Source organism: Neodiprion pinetum, chromosome 4 (assembly GCF_021155775.2).
Source record: "Neodiprion pinetum isolate iyNeoPine1 chromosome 4, iyNeoPine1.2, whole genome shotgun sequence".
In the NCBI taxonomy this organism is placed as follows: domain Eukaryota; kingdom Metazoa; phylum Arthropoda; class Insecta; order Hymenoptera; family Diprionidae; genus Neodiprion; species Neodiprion pinetum.
The window spans coordinates 42,377,911-42,401,125 of record NC_060235.2 but is presented as its reverse complement, the minus strand read 5'-3'; the positions used below and the strand labels follow the sequence as shown (position 1 = coordinate 42,401,125).

Sequence of the window (23,215 nt, the reverse complement as noted above, 5' to 3'; positions counted from 1 at the left end):
CAAAAGTTGCACATCTAACTCACCTTCAATACTTGCAACCTGTGCTAACTTCAAGTAATAACTCGCTCCAATTACTCTGAGCTGTGAGTTTAGCCAGATGTCAAGAATTCCAAAGACCCCTCGAGACTTGACAAATCTTTTCCCCTCGGTGGTTGAGATCAAATATGCCAGCACTAATGAAATTTGAAAAGTTGAAAACGTGACCCTTCATCTTTCGCCGACTCTCCAACATTTGCGACGTTTGTCTACAAGGTCTGCAATCCGTGACTGGCGAAGCTTCCGCTCTTGACTAAGTAGGTAACGAAAGGTGAAGACTCCGTCTACCATCGACCGAAAAGAACACAGTCGGTAGGTCAACGCAGCTGTGTTACCGACAGTGTTTCGATATTGGCCGGCAGTGTCGCTGCAGTCAGTGGCAATCGTCGCGACAAAAGAGTGAAGAAAACGGCAGAGTGGTGAAATAAATGGAAAAATGAGAACAGCAGTGATGAAAAAGTACGCGAAAATGGCGAGGCGGACGAAGTCCGGACGGTTTTAACAGTCAAAAGTCTAAATTAGCAGTGCACAATCGTCCATATCGTTGTTCAACATGTGAGATTGACCATCGAAGTGATTGATTTCGTGAGATAGAACCTAAATCAGAATCGGTGGTCGAGCGAAACTCTATGATAAAGGTAAGACGATTCGCTTTGTTTATGAAGATCAGCTGTGTCACAGCCTGGCGTACATTCGTGTGTTATTTACGGATTCCGTCCCTTCCCTCCCCGCCATCTAAGATCTATCGCACGTTCTATTTTCGTCGTACAAAGGTCATTCTAAATTACGCGTTATCAGTCGACCTAATAATAAAAAATATGCGATAAATCATGCCACAAATTATCAGCCGCCAATAATTGCGCGTTGACGCAGATATTAAACTAAATTCTCGCCGAATTCCTCATCCTCATTTGTATTGCCAAGGTCTTTGGCCTCCTCACCTGCCGCAACACTTACTCGATCGGTCTCTTTGTTGTGACACATACCTAAAAATATATTTAACAATATAAAACATTCGCGATGATGATTCGTCTTGTTCAGTTTTCTCTTTGTTTTCATTTCTTTCATACTCCTCGATGTAGCTCGTACGAATATGCTCTTTTGAAAATAAAGCGAGTTGCGGAGAGCGTAAGATTACGATGTGAATGTTGAGAGGAGCAAGAGATGCACAAACAAGGATGAAAGAAGAGGGATCGATACATTTAACAAAATGTATTCTAGATGCTTGGAGCGCACCTGTTGGCTAGTAGTTAAATGAGCTTAATAACATGAAAGAATGAAACGAGATACCGTTATTACCTGCCTGGAGCCAAGTCGCAGAGCCCAAACGGTAATCGTTACCAGTATTCATCGCTCGCTGCATAACATTATTATGTATTTATTTTTGTAGCTTTAATGCATGTGCTAGAATCTGCGCACCACTCGTTGTCTAGATGCTGAATCAATCGAGTCGATCGTCAATTTTCTACATTTTTCAAAGCAATCCATAATTGTTGTTTTATATGCAAATCTTATACAAAGTCTTACGTGTCAAGTCTAAAGCACTATTGGTAGCAAATATTACATGACAGAGAATTTTAACGGCACACTTAAAATCGATAGATCATATTCACTATATTGAAAACTGATCCCCTCGTTGTCTCACTTTCTTTGACCTTTGATTCTGATTCTTCACCTGAACAGCTCGTCTATTTTGTACTAACGTAGATCCTTCGAGTAGGATTGAGTAGAGTGGATTAAAATACATGTTCGAAATACTAATTGAATAAATTTCAATCTTCTGATAAATACTGCGTAACTTTCTCGGCACTGTGTAGCCAGCAGATAGCGTCTTCAATAAAAACATGTCTGCAAATTAGCCAGTATCACCGATGAAGCTGAAGCTAGAGCTAGCTGGCAGAGTTAGCAGCTAAATGTTTCAAACTTTTTGGAAATCAAAAAATGTAGATCAGTTTTATCCGAATGAACATTAGAACGATTAGCTGCTAATTCTGGCTGTTAGCTTCAGTCTCGAGTATCATCGTATACCAAATTTATTATTTCACCCTACTTTGTTATTAAAAAAAAAATCACAGTTTCAACTTCTGAGCAAATATATTGACAATGGCTTACAGCTATTTTTTTGCCTCGCATTTGTTGCAATCTTATTTACTACTGGTAGTAATCTAAAAGTGCTACACTCTCCTCCCATGAACAAAGCTTTGAAAACGAATTAATTTTACATTTGAGAGGCGTCCATAAGTTGACAAATGACAGAAGACCCTATTTGTCAAAAGTTGTGCTCTAAACACGAGGCAGGCAAAGAATCGTGAGATTAGAAATAGCCTGTGTGTCTGTAAAAGTTGTTGATAACAGCTTTGTTTCGGTCTCATTTTTCACGTCACATGACTTTCGGGGAGTTCATTCTTACTATTAACTTATCACGTATGAATGTTACGGATCTTTGAAAAGATGTATTTATATCATCCAATTCATATGCGCTTTCCTCCTGATATTGGCAATGGCATTGAATTCCCATTTTGCAAGGAACGTAATCGAAAAAAGTTCACCTAATCATCCTGATTATAAATCAATATTCATTCATTAACTATCATTATAGCCGTTTCAAATTACTCGTTACCTCCTTCATTCGCCGTATCATTTGCATCTTAGCAGTGTACCGAAAACTATCATCTTCTGTGAATATTCTGGTGTCTCATGGTGTAATTTTAATTTACATGTATCTGCCTACTTGTATTCGTGCTCGTTGACAATTTTATGTATCTTTCAGTTTTTTCGTTATTTTGAATTTAAGAGGAATAAATCCGTTCTAGAAAAATAATTTAATGCTGAAAATAAATTTCAGATGACAACAGTGCTGGATGGTAGGTATCAGCAGCTCGAGACGTATTCGGAAGGTGAAGATGAAGCGCGGGATGGGAATGGGGAAGAAACGCCGCAAGAATCGGGGGTCATGATACACGTCGTCCCCGAAGGCGGCAAGGCGAGATGGAATCACATAGAAGATCTGGACTCGTTCTTCACTAGAATGTATCATTACCACCAAAAGCATGGATTCGCTTGTATGATTCTTCAGGAGACTTTAGAACTTGGACAATTCATCTTTGTAGTTACGTTTTCAACTTTCCTTTTCCACTGCGTTGACTACTCAATTTTATTTAGGTAAGAAGTATGATTCAACGACATGAAATAATGTTTAATGTTTTCTGTTTTTTATAAGTAAGTTTGACCACAGTGCTTCATTACAAATACTCAATTGTTTCCATCAGCGGACCACGGGAAATTCGGTATTCCTTGCGAGAAACGCTAGGGCGTCCATAGTTTCAAAAACTTGAGCGGGCCATTTTCTCAATTCAATTATATATTTTCAGGGACAACATTACGAACAATACATCGCACAAAACATCGATAAACGATGCGATATACTCTCCAAGCGAATGTGCAGCATCCATGGGACTGATAACGTGGCTCTGCATTCTAGTCGCAGTAATCTTCTGGATGTTGCGTGCCGTCAAAGTATTATACCACCTGACACAATTCTGGGACATAAAGCAGTTTTTCAACACAGCACTGAAGATCGAAGATCGCGAATTGGACAATCTGACGTGGCACGAAGTCCAGAGGCGTGTTAGGGATGTTCAAATTGACCAACAGATGTGCATACATAAACGGGAGCTGTCGGAGCTAGATATATACCATAGAATATTGAGATTCAAAAATTACATGGTAGCCATGATCAACAAGTCACTCTTACCCGTCAGACTCAATTTCCCAATAATTGGAGAAGTCATATTTATGACACGGGGCCTAAAATACAATATGGAGCTGTTATTGTTCTGTAAGCATTCGAATAACTCACCTGCAACATTTCCCTATCAGAAAAGAAGAAGAAAAATAGATAAAATGCTGATCGTTTTGTTCCATTTCCCTTGATTACAGGGGGGCCGTGGTCGCCTTTTGAAAACAATTGGCACCTCAAAGAAGACTACAAAAAATTGAACAAAAGACAGGAACTGGCAAGAACATTATCCAAGCACATACTCTGGGTCAGCGTTGTTAATTTCATCTTATGTCCATTAGTTTTTCTCTGGCAAATATTGTATTCCTTCTTCAACTACGGAGAGGTAAGAAGTTTCTTTAGTAGAAACTTTTCGATTCAGTATAAAATGCTTTCATATTTTGATACAATGATACCAGATGAACAACAGTGACTCATGTAATCAATGATACTTTTCACTGGTACTAGTCAAAAAAGACTCATGAATTACTAACAACCTCGTTCTCTTCGACAGATAATCAAGAGGGAACCAGGCACTCTCGGATCTCGAACGTGGTCTCTTTACGGTCGCTTGTACCTTCGCCATTTCAACGAACTTGACCACGAGCTGAACGCGCGATTGAACCGTGCCTATCGTCCGGCGTCGAGGTATATGAGCATATTCACGTCGCCTGTGATGACGGTGATCGCAAAGAACGTTGCCTTCGTTGCCGGGAGCATACTTGCCGTGTTATTGATACTGACGATCTACGACGAGGACGTACTGACCGTCGAACACGTTTTAACGACAATGACTATGCTGGGTGCAATTGTTGCCGGCGCGAGGGCGTTCATACCTGACGAAAACCTCGTCTGGTGTCCCGAGCAACTCCTCACCGCAGTTTTGGCTCACACCCATTACAGACCTGACAGTTGGCGAGGACACGCTCACACTATGTCAACCAGAGCTCAAGTAGCTCAGCTTTTCCAATACAGAGCCGTACATTTGCTGGAAGAACTGTTGTCGCCGCTGCTCACACCGTTTATTCTCTGTTTTCAAATGAGACCACGAGCTCTGGACATCGTTGACTTCTACAGAAACTTTACCATCGAAGTTACCGGTGTCGGTGACGTCTGCAGCTTTGCTCAAATGGATGTTAGGAAGCACGGTAATCCTATGTGGCAGACCGCTCCTCAGACCCCTGGCATCGAGGAACGTAATATCGGATTTGACAACAAGTACGGAGACCGTCTCGACAAGATTCACGTTCCCATGTCCAATCAGTACACTCAGGCTGAAGACGGGAAGACGGAACTCTCTCTCATACATTTCACTCTTACTAATCCGGAGTGGAGACCTCCTAGTCACGCAGAAACTTTCGTCACCGGGCTTAGGGAAAGGGCCAAGAAAGATGCCAGCGACATTCCAAACGACATCAATCCGCTCTACAGCAGCTTGAACAGCTTGTCCAGTTTGGGGGCTGGGGTGAGTTGAAAGGACGTAACAATTTGGTATGCCAGATCTTGGCTACTATTTTCCAAGTTTTCATCTTAGAAAATGATCCAAAGAGAATATGTTATTAAATATTGTCCAACTTTGTATCCCCTGGGATGAACCAAACATGGATGTTTTTGAATTCCTCGACGTGGTAACGAAATACATGAAAGTCTTCTATTTTCAGTACAACAATTTAGTATCCAGCATAATACACGGCACGTTATTGAACCAGTCTCAAAACACCGTGTCTGGAGTAAACGCGAGTTTCATGACCCAGCCGGGAACGTCAAGTGCCTTCGGAGGTGCCGAGGATTCGCTGCACGACCCTAGATCCGATGCAGCGTCACCTGCTGTTCGTGGCGGCCTGAACAGAGCCGAGGGACCCCTCCACAACGACCGAGGTCTCCTTCACAGTCTTCATCAAGGACTGTCCAACCAGTCGCTCGGGGCTTCGGTATTTGGCTCCGGGCGCGATTTGTCGTCGGAAGTTACTGTTCCAGTGGAACTAACCGCTGCTGATATGTCTCTATCTACACTGTACCTGCACGAACTTCATCATAGACAAGTATGTGGCTTTTATTTACAATGTTACGAGTCTAAAAATCGGCTATGCTCGTTGCGCGATTTTTGACTTCTCTACCATTGATTCTGGGACAAATAAAGTTAATATTACCAAGAATCAAAATACTTAGTGCCTAATATTCTTAGTATTCTAATCTCCATGGTTGTGAAGCTGCTAAAAAAAATATAGAGAAACATTGATTGAGAGATGAACATATTTTTTTTTAACTATCAAAGCATTCTTTCAAAACTGTTCAAAAACAAAAATAATAATAAAATTTGTCAAGTGTTTGTATGCAACAGTTGCACAAATTTCTGCTAGATTTGCAAAAATACGAGACGATGTTCAAAGATTATTTGCGCCCAAAAATGTGTTTAATAATTATTTTTTTTTAAACACAATACATGATAAACATTTCACTCAATTCAGATTAAAAGACGAGGCTATCAAGAAATGGCAACCCGAAGTATATGGCAACGAAGCCCAGTTCAAGAATTGGCCACTCTTTCGGAAGTGAGACAGGAGAGAGCGCCTCTGCTACGTCACGTTGATTCTTCCGTGAGAAATTCAGGCCAGGATTCTTAGCACAATATTTAATTTCTCTTATAATACGCGCGCACGCCTGTGTGTATAATATTTACCACCATCTCAATGCAGATACGTCTAGTGTATATGTAGGCCACATATACATATATATATATATATATAACTATATATAACGTATAGAGCCGCGTTGTGTAATTAAAAACAAACAAAGAAGTGAAAGAAAATCTTGAGTATCATTTTTAAACGAACAAAACGATAATGTTTTTACCCACTTAACGATATACTACATACAGTATGCGGGTTATATTTGCATTGAGCTGGTAAAATTGATTTCACCACATCACCTGGACACAACGATGACAAAATTTTACTGGCTCAAACGCCGCGTATGTATGTGAAAACAATTTTCAAAAATTTCAGACTTAAGATTACCTCGTAGATTATTTTCTATACATATTGTTCACTTTTGTTTTATTTTTTAGAAAAGTTTGAAGAAATCGGCAGTCGAATTTTAAAGCAAGGAAGGAACAGAAAAAAAAACAAAAAATTACATTCTTTTATACACGCGTTTGCTTATTATTGCGCTTATTATTCTCAATATTGATATTATTTGCACAAAGGTTTATCCGATCATTGTTGGTTGCAAATATTATGCCTACGAATCACAACTGTGACTGGTTGTAAGATATTTATGTAAAACTTATGATAACAATCCGATTCCAAGCATTTTTCGACAATTATATCTACAAACTACGTTTTTGCGATGTGTAATATTACTACTGCTATTACTACTACTAATTTACTGTTACTACTACTACTACTACTACTACTGCTACTACTACTACTACTACTACTACTACTACTACTACTACTGCTACTGTCACTACTACACTAGTACTGCTGCTGCTGCTACGACTACTATTACTACTATTAACGTATTGCTGTTAAGACCTAATCTTTCGTATATTCCTACATGCGTGTTGAAAGAGAACACCTATCTACGTTAGATGACATATTAATTTTTCTTAATTTTACAATGCCACGATTCTCTAGTCATGATAATAGTTAACGTTATACGTCACGTAATGTAAATGCCGAGCGATTTCATGAATGAGGGTACAAAAATACGATCCAGGCCCGCTGGTAAAGGAGCCGAGAGACAGGGAATCGAGCGGGAGGGTATTGCGGCTTATTATATATATGCTATGTATATAAAACTTGTTCAAATACTAATTTATACCGCGTACAGCATGCATGCAAAAATCAGCATTGATAATTTTTGACAGGAAACTGGAGGGGCAACGTAAATATGAATCGTCATATTTTATTGAAATAAAACGCCAACAAAAAAAGTACGTTTTGAGCTATTTTCACAGAAGCGCCTGCTTTCTAGAAAAATATACCCCGTCCGATGTTTATTTAATTTTTAATTCTGACTTGAGTCACTTTAGACCCGGGAATTCGTAAGTAGCGGTACGATTTCTCACAGTTCTACCATCTGGGATAGATGCGAATGCGGATAGTAGAAGTAAATGAATTCATGAAACACGTGTGTGTTGGTTTATGTACACCTTCGATTTATCCACTGGTCTGGAAATACTAAACTATCCATACTTCTATTTATATTTTAAGGTTCGACATACTCTACTTGAAACTTGTTTGTTTTATTAAAAGAAAAAAACGTCAAATAATTTGCACAGACGATTTTATTATGCTACTGGTATTTTTTTCTTTGCTTCCGCTACAACGAGACTTGAAGACGGCGAAACTTACTTGTCACTAATTCAATATTTATAAGACGGCATGAATACTGTTCCGTTATTTTAGTCAAAATAATACGCTATTATCTTGTCGACTTGATAAGAAATGTGATTGTACAATGTAAATTAAAACTGTTTATCGGAAACAGTAACTCTATCGTCGATTATCATAGTAGGGATGTTTACAGTATATTAATCGAAGTGAAACTGAAAATCGCTTTCATGGTAAAAACATACGAAGCTATTTTCTAACCGAACGAATTCTCTGTATATCTATACGTATAGTATAATGATTTTTTGAAAACGACTTAACTGATGTAGTATGTAAAGTAGATAAAATAATGCAATAAGGGTTGTACACATATATTGTATAAGATTATATTATGTATAGATAAATAATACGTTTCGTAATAATACGGCTTTATATCTTCATCACATTATGCTTTTCTTCGATCCTCAAAATGAAAGTAATACGAAAAACGCTATCAAAAGCTATTATATTTTTTCGCATTTTTTATTCTTGTTTCGACATTTTTTTAGGTGACAACGAAGCCAAGAACGGCATTGGAATCTTTTCACTGATAATTTTTTCCGTTGACTGATTCTTCGGGGATTTATTCACCGTAACATACTAATATCGTGCTAATTTATGATTCGCAACAATAAAAAAGCATCGCATATTATTTGGCACAAACCTGGCGGATGGTGAGCGTTGACGGACTGCAATGTAAATGAAACAAAATTAACACGTAACAACAACAACTGAAGTCGGAATAACGCGACGCGAGTCTCCCTTCGCGATATTGAAAAGCGACTACAGCTTTGGCCTACCTGAGAAAGGAAAATGGAGAATTTCCAAAATCTAAAACCGACCGACACGTCCAAGTACAATTTACGGTGTAACCGCAACATCAGCGAAAAAATGACCAAGAAAGATTTCGTCTACGACATACCGGCGCCGTTTCAGCTCATGAGAAAGGTAAAATGATTTCTCCGAATTTCACTCTACTTATAAGCAGTTAAGAAAGGGGGATGTTTTTTTGTACAATTATCATCAAAGTTCAGTCCTATTGTAACAGCTTAAAATCTTATTCTTGTAGATGCAAAATATTTCCTTCGATCAAGTAATTCTTTGTTTCTTGCGCATGATGTATTTCTGCTTCTTGCTCTCTAACTTTACTTTCCCGGTCCATAATTACATAGAGTGAATTCCTAACGACTGCATGGTTCGTAGTCTGCTAAGATTCAATGCGCACGCGCAATAATCCGAGAGCGGCTGTTTGCCAAGTTGACCAACCGTCATAAATGTAACCTCACAAATTTTTCGTCAACTGTCAATACTTTCGGGGTTGCATGCATCGCGGCGAACGGTCGTCTAAATTTATGACGGTTGGTTGCCCTGGCAAACAGTCGCTCTCAAATTAAAGTACGTTCACGTTAAATTGTAACAGTTGACGGGCCATGTAGTCTATGGCGGGTAGAGGTGAGGAGAAGTATCTCATATGGGTTTTCAACTGAAAAAATGTCCCGTCAAAAAGCGGCAAATAGTGGTTCAACAAGTCACCGGAATGGCGCTAATAAACAATCACGGTTCAATCTGATTGACGGATTTTTTTAGATGTGAAACTTTTGCTACAGCAACGCCATCTTAATTGTACTCTGTTTTATGGACACTTTCTATTTGTGATGTAACATATATTCGCCTATTTTTTAACATACGCAGGGCATCTGCATTCGCAAAAATTGCGCGAATATTTTTCGAATATGATTGTCACAAATACTTCATATTTTGCGTATAAAATTTGTGAAAATAACATTAAATAAGACAAAAAAAAAAACATTAGTTTGACAATGGACTTTTATTATAAAAATTTTTCTTCACGTTTGAATCACACTCTAACCTCCAAATTATTTTTTTCCGTTACCAATTTGTCGATAAATAATCGAACAAACAATCGGCTTGGTTCGGATCAGCTCCGCGATTTCCGGAATAAGATGCAAACGGCGCTAATGTGTGCCTGCGACTTGCATGATGCACCTGTCAGTCAATCGATCGTCAATTTTTAACCATAGAGAAATGGTGCCAAATTAAAAAATGCACATTCGCATTCGCGAATTATACCTAAAAATTTACATTCGTTAAATTGCTACTTTCTATACACGAAGATAGTCTTCCTTACCTCTACTCTCCATAATGTAGTCGATCGGAATTCATTCCGTACATCTTTACGTTAAATTTCTGATGACGAGAGATAGAGCCAAATCAATATCGAAAATTCGATTAGTTGACTAAGAACGTCAGTCAATTCAACGGCTTTTACATCAACGCACTAAATCATTACACAACGCTGCTGAAGTGTCAAAAACTAGAAACCGAAGTAGCAGGGGTGATATCGTGTTACTCGAGGTAAATGTTTATGCATAAACATGTTCTTAAGTACAGGCATGTAAAACGAGCGCCAGGCTAAAAGCCGAACATTGTTCGGAGGCTCGGAGGGTCTGCTGAAAAAATATGTGCTGGTATAAATTAGGGATAACAGGGAAGTCAACTTAGTATGCCGTTGCAAAACCAATCGATATGATACCACTTTCACAATCCCCTTTCCTCACCGCTGATAAAAATAATTGTCTACGGATAAGGATGAATAAAATAAAATTCCGCACCCTGCTTTGATGAAAAATTTCTATTTTTCACCAAGCAGTGAATTTATCGAATTTTTGCAAAGATTGAAGTGTAATTTATTTCACCCGTTTTAACTTTTTTCAGGAAAAATGTTTACTGTCAGGATTGAAAAAACCGCGCAGTAATTTCAGATGTTTTATAACGCCGAGTGCGATTGCCGAAAATCAAGTAAGAGCTGCTGCAAAGAGTGCGACAAAGTTAAACAAGAATCCTGTCGGCCTTTTGAGATTGATTCAGCCGCGGAACTTACAAATTACGAGTGGAAAAAGTTCGGGCCAACAATCCGGATTGGCAAGAATTCTTCAGAAACAGGAAATTGCAGGGGCCGATGAAGAGACCGAAATACGCCGGCAGATCGTCCTGCCAATTCAGCTTCGCAGGAAACTTGGATCAGATTCAAAACCACCTCGTTACGCGGTAATCCCGACCAATGAGGGACTCGAATTAATCAATGAATCCGCCGAGCCTCACGCTGATCAGGTTCGAATTGGGGACTCTGATGAACGAACCCTTCGAATTTACGAAATTTCAGCATCGCGTTCATTCAGAATTATCCGAATTTGGGTTCTCTCCGCAGAACCGTGAAGCATCTTCTCTTTCCCATAAGAATTCGATTTATTTATTCGAAAAATTCTGCAATTTTGTTTCAATGTGATTTTACAAAATACTTTTTTTTCATTTTTTTTTTTTTTTTAGCTTTTTTACGAGTATATAATATAGAAGCGTTAGCAATTTTTTCACTCAAATACTGGGTTTGATTTTTTCGAAATCGGCTCGTTATAAAATAAATACTAACTTATTAGATTTCGAACATTTGGCGAAACGTTCAACTGAATTTCGATCGAATTCATCGCATCCAGCAAAACTTACTAGCGTTTCAAGCTGCCTAGGTGGAACGTAGAGCCCGTTTAGACTTTATCGAAAAAGTTTACGCGTATACGTATAGGCATGAGGATGTGTTTGTCTAAACACGCTTGCGAGAAGCTGTACAGCTATAAGGTATAACAGAAGTTTAGCCACAGCAGTAAAATCTACGGGACAAATTTACGGCAAATTTACCCGCACGCGAAGCCGCGGTAGATTTCAAACTTTCAACGTTCGTTTATTTATCGCGTTTAACCCGTGTTTGTGGTGAAAAGTTGAGCGGATTGTTTTCATTCACTCAAAAACATGCGTGTTTTTCTCCCTTCAAATAATTTCAATAATAAATACGTCCCTGGTGAAATTTTTGACCACGGATTACGCGAATTACGACTAATAGTTGACAATACAAAAAAAAAAAATAAAATTTAAATTCGTTTCGACGTAGCGTATTATTAATGGTTTTGACGAACGTGAGCAGTGATTTTCAATTAACAAAGTTTACCAAGTACCAATTTTAGTCATCGATTGAGGGGTAAGTCGTGGAGATATAAGTGGGGGTGTAAAGGTTGGACGGTCTAAAATCATACCTATTTTTAGGAGTTTTTTTCTTTAAAGAAAATAACAACACTTAGAGCAATTTGAGTTTGAGAGCTTTATTATTTATAGTTTCAAGAACATTTTAGAGCTTTTTGATTGAAATTAATAACAAAATGGTGGCATGGCGCATATAAGTAGCGAACGACCACGTTTTCAATCCGGTGGCGCAAATTTCTCGGTCAATTTTTAACCGATCGACTTGAAACTTTGACACAATCTTTAAAACTTGCTTATCGATTCGAGCTCGTGGCTGGATTTTCAATCGCAAAATTTTTTTATACAAACTTTTATAACGATTTTCTGGTCAAAATGTTACGGGATAGAGGGGGGTTGATTCGACGAGCGGTTATCGAACCACCTCTATACCCACCCAAGATGTTATTTAGGTAATTCAGGTCCGGTCTCGTAGTTGTCCTCGATCCGGGAATGATGGAAGGAGTGATAATGAGATGGAGAAGGTATACCTTTTGTCTGACAAAGGCTTCATTATAAATGAGAAATGTGTAATTGCGTAACCGAGCGAAGTCGATTAGGAATTCGTGAAATGATTATTTAGACTGGAACTGAGGTTGAACTTGCAAGTTGAAGTTGAAGTCGATTATACGAACGTTGGGATAGAAGTTGATTTGACGAAGGTTGGAAATAAAGTAGACTTGATAGAGGATGGAATAGAATTGTCTTTGATAGACGATTGGATACAAGTGTCTTGGGGCAAAGAGTACGCGTCGACCAAAGTGCGAGAATTCAGAACAGTGGAGAATATAATTAGCAGAGTAACGGTGATAGCGAGTGGCGTGGGGCTGGATAGAAATAGGACAAGATGGAAACTATAACGTTATCATGAGGAATGTGGAAGAGTTAGCAGGTAGAGACAAGAAGTGGTCGAAGAAGATGGGAAAGATGTGTGGCGGAACGCTGGACGTAATAGAAAAATTAAATATTTTCTTCATAATCGTACGTATTTGGAAAATTTCTGTTTTAACATTTGGTCTACGAGTTCGAATCCAAAAAAATGCTGCTGACTTGAAAGAAAAATCCATGTGTTACAAGTTGGACAGCGATGTCAGAAGATGCACCATGCCACCATTTTGTTATTAATTTCAATGATTAAATTCTAGAATATTCTTGAAACTATAAATGATAAAACCCCCGATCTCAAATAGCACCAAGTATGTTCCTTTCCTTGAAAAAAAAACTTCTAAAAATAGGCATGATTTTAGTCCGCCCAAGCTGTACCCCCAGCACCCCCTTAAATTCAAATTAACGAATAGGTGAATTTCATTTGTTCTTGGGTATCCCTGAAATCTCGTTTGCGGGTGATTAGGATCCCATCATCGAAACCTTCAGCTAACGATTATCCTTCCGTCCAGCAGATTCCGGAGCGCAAGATCCTGCGGTTCCAATGTAATTACTGCCAGGAGCGATTGGCGACGCGACTGTCTTTGTCCACCCACGTCAAGTACCATTGCGGCACCTACTGCGCCACCTGTTTCTGGATCCTGAAACCGGAGGAAACGATGACGCAGCACTTCCAGACAGCACATCAGGTCCCAATTCCCGTCCCAAATCCGTCTATCTCTGTTCCTCGCCGGTGAATTTTCCCCAACCTTCAACGCAGTTCCCAGCACATGTGGAATATCCTAACTTTAAGGATGCTTTGTTCAGAGTGTTATACGTGTTAATTATCTCGTACGATATTCCGGGCTTACTCTCAGAATAATTATCCATGAACCCTGAGTGTAACGTTGCCAACGTAACTACTCATACGTGCAGAAATTAAACACACAGCCCAGGGCCGGTCTTGTTCACAACGCGTGCTGATGCCACTCATCCGCGTATCATGTAAAGTACCATTGAATACCTTTGAAGTCAACTTAACAATCCCACTTGGAACACTCTGTATATATAAGTTTAACCTTCGGCGATCAGTTCAAAATCACCGTTTCATTATTCCTAGTCGTTGTATATCCTTTACGCCGAATCGAGTAGAATATATATGCATGTATAAGAAATTGATCACAGTGCGGTAAACAGATCGTGATAATAATTTGGTAACTATTTGACTTTCCGCATGGTAAACTCGGCACGTGAATTAACCTTTAAGAGTTTAAATGTTAGTTTGTAAGTAAGTAATGTGTAAAGTGCTTGCAGAATTTTTAAATATTGTTTCAACGAACTTATACTTGTACGATTTTTTTCGACAACCTGTCATTCGGTTAACGATGCTTGTACACACTAGTGATGTAACGAATAATCCCATATTTTTTGACATTCGCGAAATCCGTGCGAATGCGGCTGTCACAAATACTTTATATTTTGCGTATACAATTTGTGAAAATAATATTAAATAAGACAAAAAAAAAAAAATAGTTTGTTGATGAGAATTTGTTATTAAAGTTTGTCTTTACGTTTGAATTACACTCTTACCTCAAAATTAATTTGTTTCCATTATCAATTTGTCGTTAAATGATCGAACATACAATCGACTCAGTTCGGATCAGCTTGGCAATTTCCGGAATAAGATGCAAGTGGCGCTAATTTGTGCGTGCAGCTTGTATGTTGTACCTGTTACTCAACCAATCGTCGACTTTTAGCCGTAGAGAAATGGCGCCAGATTTAAAAATGTATACTCGCATCCGCATTCGCATTCGCGAATACTGACAAACTTACATTCGTTACAATGCTAGTACACAGGTGCCGTTCGAGAAATACTTAAGGTAATTACAATTAAGAATTGATACTGCGTCGCTAATCTCCTTCCTGCTGTACACTCTGACAAAGTGTAAGCGATGCACTTTGTACGCAACGTGTACAAATAATCACTCTAATGTGTAACGTACCATGCCGAAATTACACGGAGTAATAATTTATTATACGCTCTACAGAGAGTTGACATTTCTGACCTGTCACGGCACCTCGCTTTGTACATCATCGGAGGTTCAGCGCAGAGATGAAGAACTGGAAATTAGCGAACGTTATGAGAAGTGCGTGACAATATGGAAAACAAGAAGACGAAATCAAGTCATGGATCGCGGACCATGCGAGACACATAATCAAAACATTTATCAGGCCTGTGAACATATTTTACAAACAACAAAAGTGAGCCTGAAATTCAAACGGAGAGTCCTTCGTCCTTTGTGAATCGATTCGTGAGTTCCGGAGCCACGGTTCCGAGGATTCTCTTCACGTTTTCGGCGCAACCAGTAAACGTGACTTCTTGTCCTCTGACCGAGAGATCCTTCGCGAGGAGTTTGATGTTCTGCAACGAAAGGATGCTTGTGGTAATTGAGTCGGGAAAGGTCCACCGTCCACCATTCTTGTCATGTCTTGTCATAGTGAAAATTAGATACGAAATCAATCACACTGACCTTTGCAACCGTCGTATCGATCCTCTTCACGTTTTTACAATTGAATATTACGTCCGAGCTATTTTTCTCCGACAGCTTCATAATACCGTTCCGCAGATGCTCAGCCGCGGGGAAGGACACTGTCTCCTCGGGCATCACCTGGATGAACGTCTTTTCCTCGATCTGAAGATTCACGTAAATCAAACGATTTATCATTATTGACAATTTATTAAGATACAGTGGAATTGAGTGTAACCCTTCATCGTTTGAATAAAAAATCAGGAATAGGATAAAAATAACGTTTAACGTTTTTTTTTTTTTTTTTTTAGTCGTGTTATTTGCTCCAATGATGGTGGACGAAAGTGAAACAATATTCCCGTTGCAGTGTAATAGAAATGAACATGAGAAAATTCGAATAACACGATCTGAGGATGTCAGCAGCTTGAGAAATGGTTTGATAGCTAGAAAGTCAAAAATAATTAAACTCTGGTCGAGGAATCGTGTTACATTTGTAACTCCAAAAATTGAATGGCACATTTCCAGTTGAAAAATCATTTACCCAATTGGTTGTTTTAACTGAGAATTTCATCCATTAGATTTTCTCATACCTGTTCGACCCTCATCTCAACCTCCGGTCTAGCCGAGTAATAGAACAATGGTACGAGATTGAGAACGATGCCTATGACGATGCCGAGTTCGAGGCCTAGGAAGACGCATGCGACGAGGGTTGCGATGAGGATTGCGAAGTCCACCTCTGAAGCAAACGAATGTCGACATAAACGACAAATGAACCGGAACTCCGGACCCATCCAGGACGAGAAAATGGGGGATATGGTAAAGGATATTTTGATGAAGTAGTAAAAATCCATCCTAAGACGAGGTTTGAGAGAAAGAATTTTGACCGAAGGTATAACAGCGCTACTCACTCTTAGCTTGCCACAGTAAGGCGTAGGTTGGGAAGTCCACCAGGTAGTACATGGCGCAGAGGATGACACCGGACAACGTTGCTCGAGGGATGAATCTGAAGGTGCCGGTAAGAAGACCGACTGCCAGGAGCACCAGGATGCCTAAGCGAAAGTAATTTCGTTATATTACGAAGGACTGAACAATGCTGGAAGTGGAAACGAATTTTACACCAGACTTAGTTTAGAAGGTATGCCAAAATTGACTTTCGGCGGAAATTGCTTTCCGGACTGGAGTACATCCAGTTGGACGGTGCAAGGAAGTCGGTGAAGATTAAAAACTCACCCGTGAAAAGCCCTCCCAGTGGCGTTCTCACTCCTGAGGCGTAATTGACGGCAGTTCTTGTAAAGGACCCAGTGACCGGCATCGACCGAACGAAAGATCCGCATATGTTGCACAACCCCAAGGCCAGCATTTCCTGGGTCGCGTCGAGGGACTTTCCCATGGCTGAAGAGAGACGAAGAAGAACCAACGTTAATCAAAATTACCTAGGTAGCATTTCTGACGATGAATAATCGAGTTAATCGATGAGCTCACAGAAAGCCTTGGCAATGGCGATGTGCTCGATGGTGGATATGATCGGCATGGTTACCACCGTCGTACCCATCCCTGTCACCATGTCGACGAAGGTCAGCGTCTCGTTTCCAAACTCCGTTGAGAAGGGCGGCCAGGAAAGGGGTGGCAATCCTTGGCCCATACTCCCTGTGGAAGATGCCGACAGGGTGAAATTGATCTCGGGGATTCGAAGAGAGCGAGTCATCACTCACCTGTCAGCCGAAAGGGCTCCATGTCGTAGACGTAAAAAGCGTAAGCCAGCCCAGTGCCGAAAACAACGACAATCGCGTTTCGCCCCAGACCAATCATCCACATGACTTTTTGCCACGCAGTCCCGTTCCTTCGTCCCGGAAGATTCTGATTGCGATTTACGAGATATCATTACAACGTTGCCCTCGGATTCGGGGTGCGTTTCATACCCGGCCAGAAATTGGCAAACGTAATATTAGACGGACGCTGCGCAACCTCGGGTACTATCGTATTAATCGTGCGAAATTAGAGGTACCTTAAGGCCGACCAGAACCCCGACGGTTCCGAACCCCAGGAGTGTGTCCCACCAGCCTATCTGGTCCAGATTTGTAAACACCGAGACGACGGAGTCGATGAACGAAGAACTCGGCCCGGGAATCCCCAAAATCGGCTTGAACTGAGACGAGGCAATTGTCACCGCCGCTCCGGAGGTGAAGCCAGTAATTACCGGGAGTGAAATGAAGTCCAGGAGAAATCCTTGGGAGAGAAATAATTACATCGGTATATCGATTGTCATTTCGTTAGAATTGATGCAAGTGCAAGTAGGACTACGTAAAGACTTCTTGCTTCTCTCCAAATTTCATGGTTCTAGGTCAACGGGAAGTATCCTGTAGGTTTTGACGAATGAGTTTGCAAGTATCAAAACATGTGGCCTGAATGGTCGTATCTTTTTATTGCGATGACTTGGAAGCTTGAATTTTTTACACCTCCACGGGGCCGTAAATCTTAGCATTTGGTATTAATTTAAAATTGATACACCTACGCGTTCCCGAAAAAGGAGTCTTGACAAACGGACAAACGGACAACGACGTGATCCTGCAAGGATTCCATTTCTACCTTTTGAGGTACGGAAGCCTAAAAAGGACCTTTGATCTTTGCCTAATTGCAGGAACAACCCGACATCGATCAATACCCATACATCTCCACTGATAAAAAGAGCCGATGAATTTTAAAGCTTACGAGAATGTTTTTCCCGAACCGATATCGCCAAGCTGGTACCTCGGGGGAAAGGTGGAAGGTTGCGGCGAGGGAATCGATGGTATTTACGGCATCCAAAAAATGGTACAAGACACATCGACCGAATAGGTAGAAGAGGCGAGAGGGGAAGTGATTTGTGGGAACGGGAAAGACGGATTCACTGTAAATATTTTCCACTTTTCTTCTTCTTCAGAAGCTGAAGGTAATTCTCTAGAGGATATTTTCATGAAACTCGAGTCAACTATCTCGCAGGGAGCGTTTCAGGTTTTGTCTGGCAAAGGATAACTCTGGAGGAAGGAATTTCCGCGGAATTCTCGAGGCGTTAATCACTCATCGTCAGTGTGGGTATTTTAAACGAACTTCCGTACTCGACTTTGGTATTTGAAGAACTTGAATAGGTTCGTTAGGGTATAACTTTACGTGTCTTGGCGGAATTATTGATTCTACTGAACAATACAATTGCCAATACATATATTGGTGCACAGGCGTGACGACTTTATGGACGTTTTGTCGATCCCTCGGGAATTTTTTGTGCCTTGGTAGTAAATGTCGAACCTTTGCATCGTCGACTACATATTCTTTAACGTTTGAATGGTCTTAATCGAGAAAATGGATATCGAATATTAGTGATGAAGGAGAATTTCGAAACGGCAGTTCGGAAACAGACTGGTTGACTTCCTCGCTCTGTATTAGTCTTGAAATTTACGAAGTGAACGAGCTAAAAACATTGATCGAGGTCACGTAAATTTTTTAACCATACTCAGCTGTCGTCCATAAAAACTGGGGCTACTTATCTATCATTCAAAAGGGAAGATCAGTTCTCCGGAATCACTCGAGGGAAAAAAAAAACACGTTTGTCTTACGCTTCGTTCGTTTTTCGACGTTTCGCTTCTGCTATTTCATTTTCGATCAATCATATTACCAGCCTTCACTTGCCACGCTCCTGTAAAATCACGTGCTTGTCAGACTGGCTTGCTTCACATCCCGGTGACAAAAATTGTTATAGAAAAAAATCATCTTTATTACAATACATCGACAGTTTACTTCCAAGAATCATGCAGTTCGTATGGTAAAAAATTCAATTTACGTATACCAAAAAAAAAAAAAAAAAATGTAACAGAAGTGAGAAAAAAAATGGCTATTTTCACACAAAAGTTCTTTTTTTTTTAATATTAATTTTAACTTCATTTAATTATCGACAAAAAAGTCTACACCCCAGGTGGCAAGTAAGGGTAAAATTTTTATCTATTTATACGTTCATTTTTTTGCTATTTACCTCAGAAAAGTAAAGAATCGTGAATTATTTCCAAATGACAGTGAGGTTAAAGGAAAAAAAAAAGTGATGTATTTTATGATAAAGAGGACCGAATACGAGTCAAGGGCTGTGCAAGTGATAAAATTACACGTCATGAGTTTTACTAGATGTTTACTTTCAATTTTCTCCAACATTTGTTTTTCGGTCCGCAATTATTGTCCGCTGTGGCAAGTTTTCACTCCTGTTTCTCGCTCTGCAGCGCAGCAAAGAGAATCGAGGAAATTTGTCTAATTGTAAGCTCGCAGACGAAGCTTGGATTGATTGATAAATGTGTTCCTGATTTTAGCCGAAGACACAGAACCGAAATTCTGTCCTTGGGTGGTTGACCGCGATCTCGTTAAACTTCCGTCCTTGTTTAGTCACGGACACCAAAACCTCACCTGTCTTGATTTGGGTACACGCTGCAGATGTTCAATAATCGAATGGGAATTAATTGGACCGCGTTCGACGAATCCTCGGAATCGTTCGTAATTGTCTTATAGCATCTCGTAATGGGGGCCGTAATACAGAAATAACTGTGTTGGCGTGGTGTAATTTGATTTTGCGGTATATAATATAATTGAGTGATTCGGTAAAGCTGTATTAAATTTCGTCGAAACTCGATATTCGAGCTTCGCCTATTTCCACAACGCAAAAAACCAATCGTCAACGATTTCGCGTTGCGCGCTTTTTTTCCCGCGTCTGGTGTGAGAATGATTTGTGCGGAATTTCGAATATCGTGTCAGTCCCGTTTCACTGTTCGTTTAGAAACCAGTTGCTTACCCAAGTGAAAGATACCGAGGACGGTGATGACGCAGCCCTTTAGAAAGCAGATCAGAACCGCCATGTCAGCTCCGTAATTCGCGACCATCGACTGGACCATGAGGGCCATGATGGCGGTGGGTCCGATGGTGATGTTGGTGCAGGAACCGAAAAATATGTAGACGAACGAGGCCATGAACGCCGAGTAGAGGCCATACTGAAAGAGAAGCAGAGTCGTAAGGGTGTTACTTGACCTCGCTTGAGAAACGTTGCGGAAAAAAATCCGCTCTCAATGATAATACCTCGGGATTCAGACCGGCCACTATTCCGTACGCTATGCCTTGAGGGATTGCGGTCAGTCCGACTGTGATTCCGGCCAGCATATCCTGCAGGATCCATGTTGGCCTGTAACCCGGTGCCCAGGCGAGGATGGGCAGCCGCCGCTTACCGTATTTCGCTAATTGCGTCCATCCGAGCTTCACTGAAAGCGTCGAAGATGTTTGTGAGTTGGCTTCAGTCGCAGGGACATTGTTCCCTTGGAAAGCGGGTAAACAACGTGTTTCTGCTTTATCGAAGCGTTTTACCCTCTCCATACACTCGGGAAATCCCTACTTGGTTCGGTTGGGGAGGGGGAGGGTGAGAAAAATCAACTAACGCTCCCAAAGTGCTTCGAACTTGAGCGAAACACTGAGGGGTGTGTTTTACCGAAGTGCCTTGGAACCTTTGCTCTTGAGTCCAATGCGCGTACGTCTCTATTCACCACCTGGCATATGTTTCGTCGAAATAAAGCCACAAGTTTGGTACCGTCGTCTGATGGATCGGACCTTATATCCGTGCACCCTTGTCAAAAGTTGAGGATGAACAAGTGTTTACGTGTGGCACGAACCTTGCGAGACGGAGATTCTTTACATCCTCTTCTGGACTTTCTCACTTTGGACCGAATCGCGACATCTCTACATTTTTTAGTTTCAGTTTAGAGTGGCAATAAAGTCTCGATGTTACCGGCACGAGGGTGCAATATATATATATAATGTCGCGGGGTTAAAAGTTCGGACAATCTTACTACCTGAAGGTTCGCCGGCATAAAAGAAGAACCATCACGGAGTGACCCGGCTTTTTTAAAACTTTTATTGTTATCTACGTTTCCCAGAGTTCCTTTATAATTTAATATTTCAAAGGCGACACGCTCGAACGAAGGATGTATAAACCTCGGGGGACAGACTGACAAAAAAATTCATCCAGCTTCTGCATTTCATTCTCGTTCCAGCCATTTATAAGTAATCGTTTCCATCCTTCTAATGCTCTTCAAATAAACTTACACCCCTCGAATACACTAGTAAATATTTCAATCGATCGATTTCCTCCATATCATCGATTGACTGTACAGTACAACTTAATTTTGAGTAAACGGTTCATCGTTTGTTAGGAAAGATTGAGGTAAAACACATTGAGGAGTTCAATTGTTGGTAATATTCACAGTAACTCGATCAGGTGAATGAAATCGGTTAATTGTTGATAATCAGTGTAATTTATCAATCAATGGTAATTTCTAAATAAAGTTCTACTGCTTATAGTCGCGATGGTTTTCAATTTTACCGCAGTGTGCACGGATTGGTGATCAAAAATGACCGGCTCTATTGTCAGCAAGTATGGGCTGTGTGAAGAAAAAAGTGTAGCACACTCTTGTTTGGACTGTAATTGAGCAATAAAAACAAAACCAGTATACTCACTTTCGCTGAATGTCCGGTTTGTTCTTCGACCGAAGTTGATACGCTCTTTGGGACGTAGTGACAACGGAGTTTCTGACCGGGTATCTAAGTCTATCTAAATCTTGTGACGTGTTGCGTGATGGATGTGCGTTGCAATTAACGCGGAACCATGTAATAACCAATTGCGTAACCGTATCTGAGTCGCACCATCATTAACGCATCAATGCCGGAATCCCAATGCTGATAGTTAAGCCATCAGGAGGGTTCATCGTCGAGAACTTCACAGTATCAGTTTCTCTCCCAAACAAGTCGAACCAAATGACGTAAAGTGAATAACGATAACTCAATACAGCAATTACAGCTTTCGGTATCGACGAGGCGATCGAGAGAAATAATGTAGCCTTAATGCTTATCGGGGTTGCTTATCTCGTACAAAGAACAGCTTTTTCAAACGAACACTTATCAATACGTGTCTGTACGTCCAAAGGTTACGAAGATTGGAGCGATAATTCGCTAACGCTCACTACTGGAAATCAGTCAAAGTAGCTCAATTTCACACATTCATCAACTTGAAGAGGCAATCATCCGGTTGCTTGATCGTCGAGGAATCGCTTGTAGACAAAGGATACGTCGTCCTTGACCCTGTGCAGACATTCCTTATCCATCGTTCGACCCGGTGTCAAGAATGGCGAGAATCCCGACACTGGCATTGAAACTTTTAATCAGTTACCACCAAAGTCGAGGGAACTTCTGAAGGCGCAATTCAATTTCAATACCAACTCTCAATCCTCGAATTTAACACTCAAAGTTGCGTGCCAGAGTTGCGGAATCAACCGATCTGGAATCTGTTTAGAATTTCAATTTATCTATGGGATCCATTACCTGGACTTTATTTTCATTTGGTTGGAAAAATCCATATAACTCAAAATGGAATTCGTCGTTACACGTACAGTGCCTAAAGAGTGAGACGGACCGTGAAACGTTGCTCTCTCAAAATCACAGCGTTCCGTTCTCCAGTTATTTCACCTGAACATAATTTTGCTGCTGTGCATGGT

At 40.4% G+C, this 23,215-nt stretch overlaps 3 protein-coding genes across 4 annotated transcripts; 2 read left to right on the top strand and 1 right to left on the bottom strand.

The window, feature by feature from the left end:
- The first annotated feature begins 439 nt into the window (after positions 1-439).
- Atg9 (autophagy-related protein 9) lies at positions 440-8,573 on the top strand. Of its 2 annotated transcripts, XM_046624791.1 has the most exons (8): positions 440-674; positions 1,258-1,366; positions 2,882-3,198; positions 3,408-3,874; positions 3,976-4,160; positions 4,329-5,279; positions 5,476-5,856; positions 6,283-8,573. In XM_046624791.1, the coding sequence occupies exons 2-8, from the start codon at positions 1,313-1,315 to the stop codon at positions 6,436-6,438; spliced, it is 2,511 nt and encodes an 836-aa protein (XP_046480747.1). In that variant the 5' UTR covers positions 440-674; positions 1,258-1,312; the 3' UTR covers positions 6,439-8,573. The 2 variants fall into 2 exon arrangements, with proteins under 2 accessions (XP_046480747.1, XP_046480748.1); XM_046624792.2 differs by lacking the exon at positions 1,258-1,366.
- Positions 8,574-8,623: 50 nt separating this feature from the next.
- Positions 8,624-14,369, top strand: LOC124218257 (uncharacterized). The gene is made up of 3 exons (XM_046624795.2): positions 8,624-9,143; positions 11,181-11,322; positions 13,677-14,369. Exons 1-3 carry the CDS (start codon positions 9,004-9,006, stop codon positions 13,896-13,898), a joined length of 504 nt encoding a protein of 167 aa, XP_046480751.1. The 5' UTR covers positions 8,624-9,003; the 3' UTR covers positions 13,899-14,369.
- Positions 14,370-15,328: 959 nt separating this feature from the next.
- LOC124218255 (sodium-independent sulfate anion transporter) lies at positions 15,329-22,533 on the bottom strand. Its single transcript, XM_046624793.2, has 11 exons — positions 22,182-22,533; positions 20,754-20,932; positions 20,473-20,668; positions 17,674-17,894; positions 17,381-17,525; positions 17,151-17,315; positions 16,899-17,060; positions 16,577-16,717; positions 16,259-16,404; positions 15,672-15,833; positions 15,329-15,562 (listed from the first exon to the last, which is right to left on the bottom strand). Coding segments are annotated over exons 1-11 (1,665 nt in total). The 5' UTR covers positions 22,183-22,533; the 3' UTR covers positions 15,329-15,415.
- Positions 22,534-23,215: the final 682 nt, after the last annotated feature.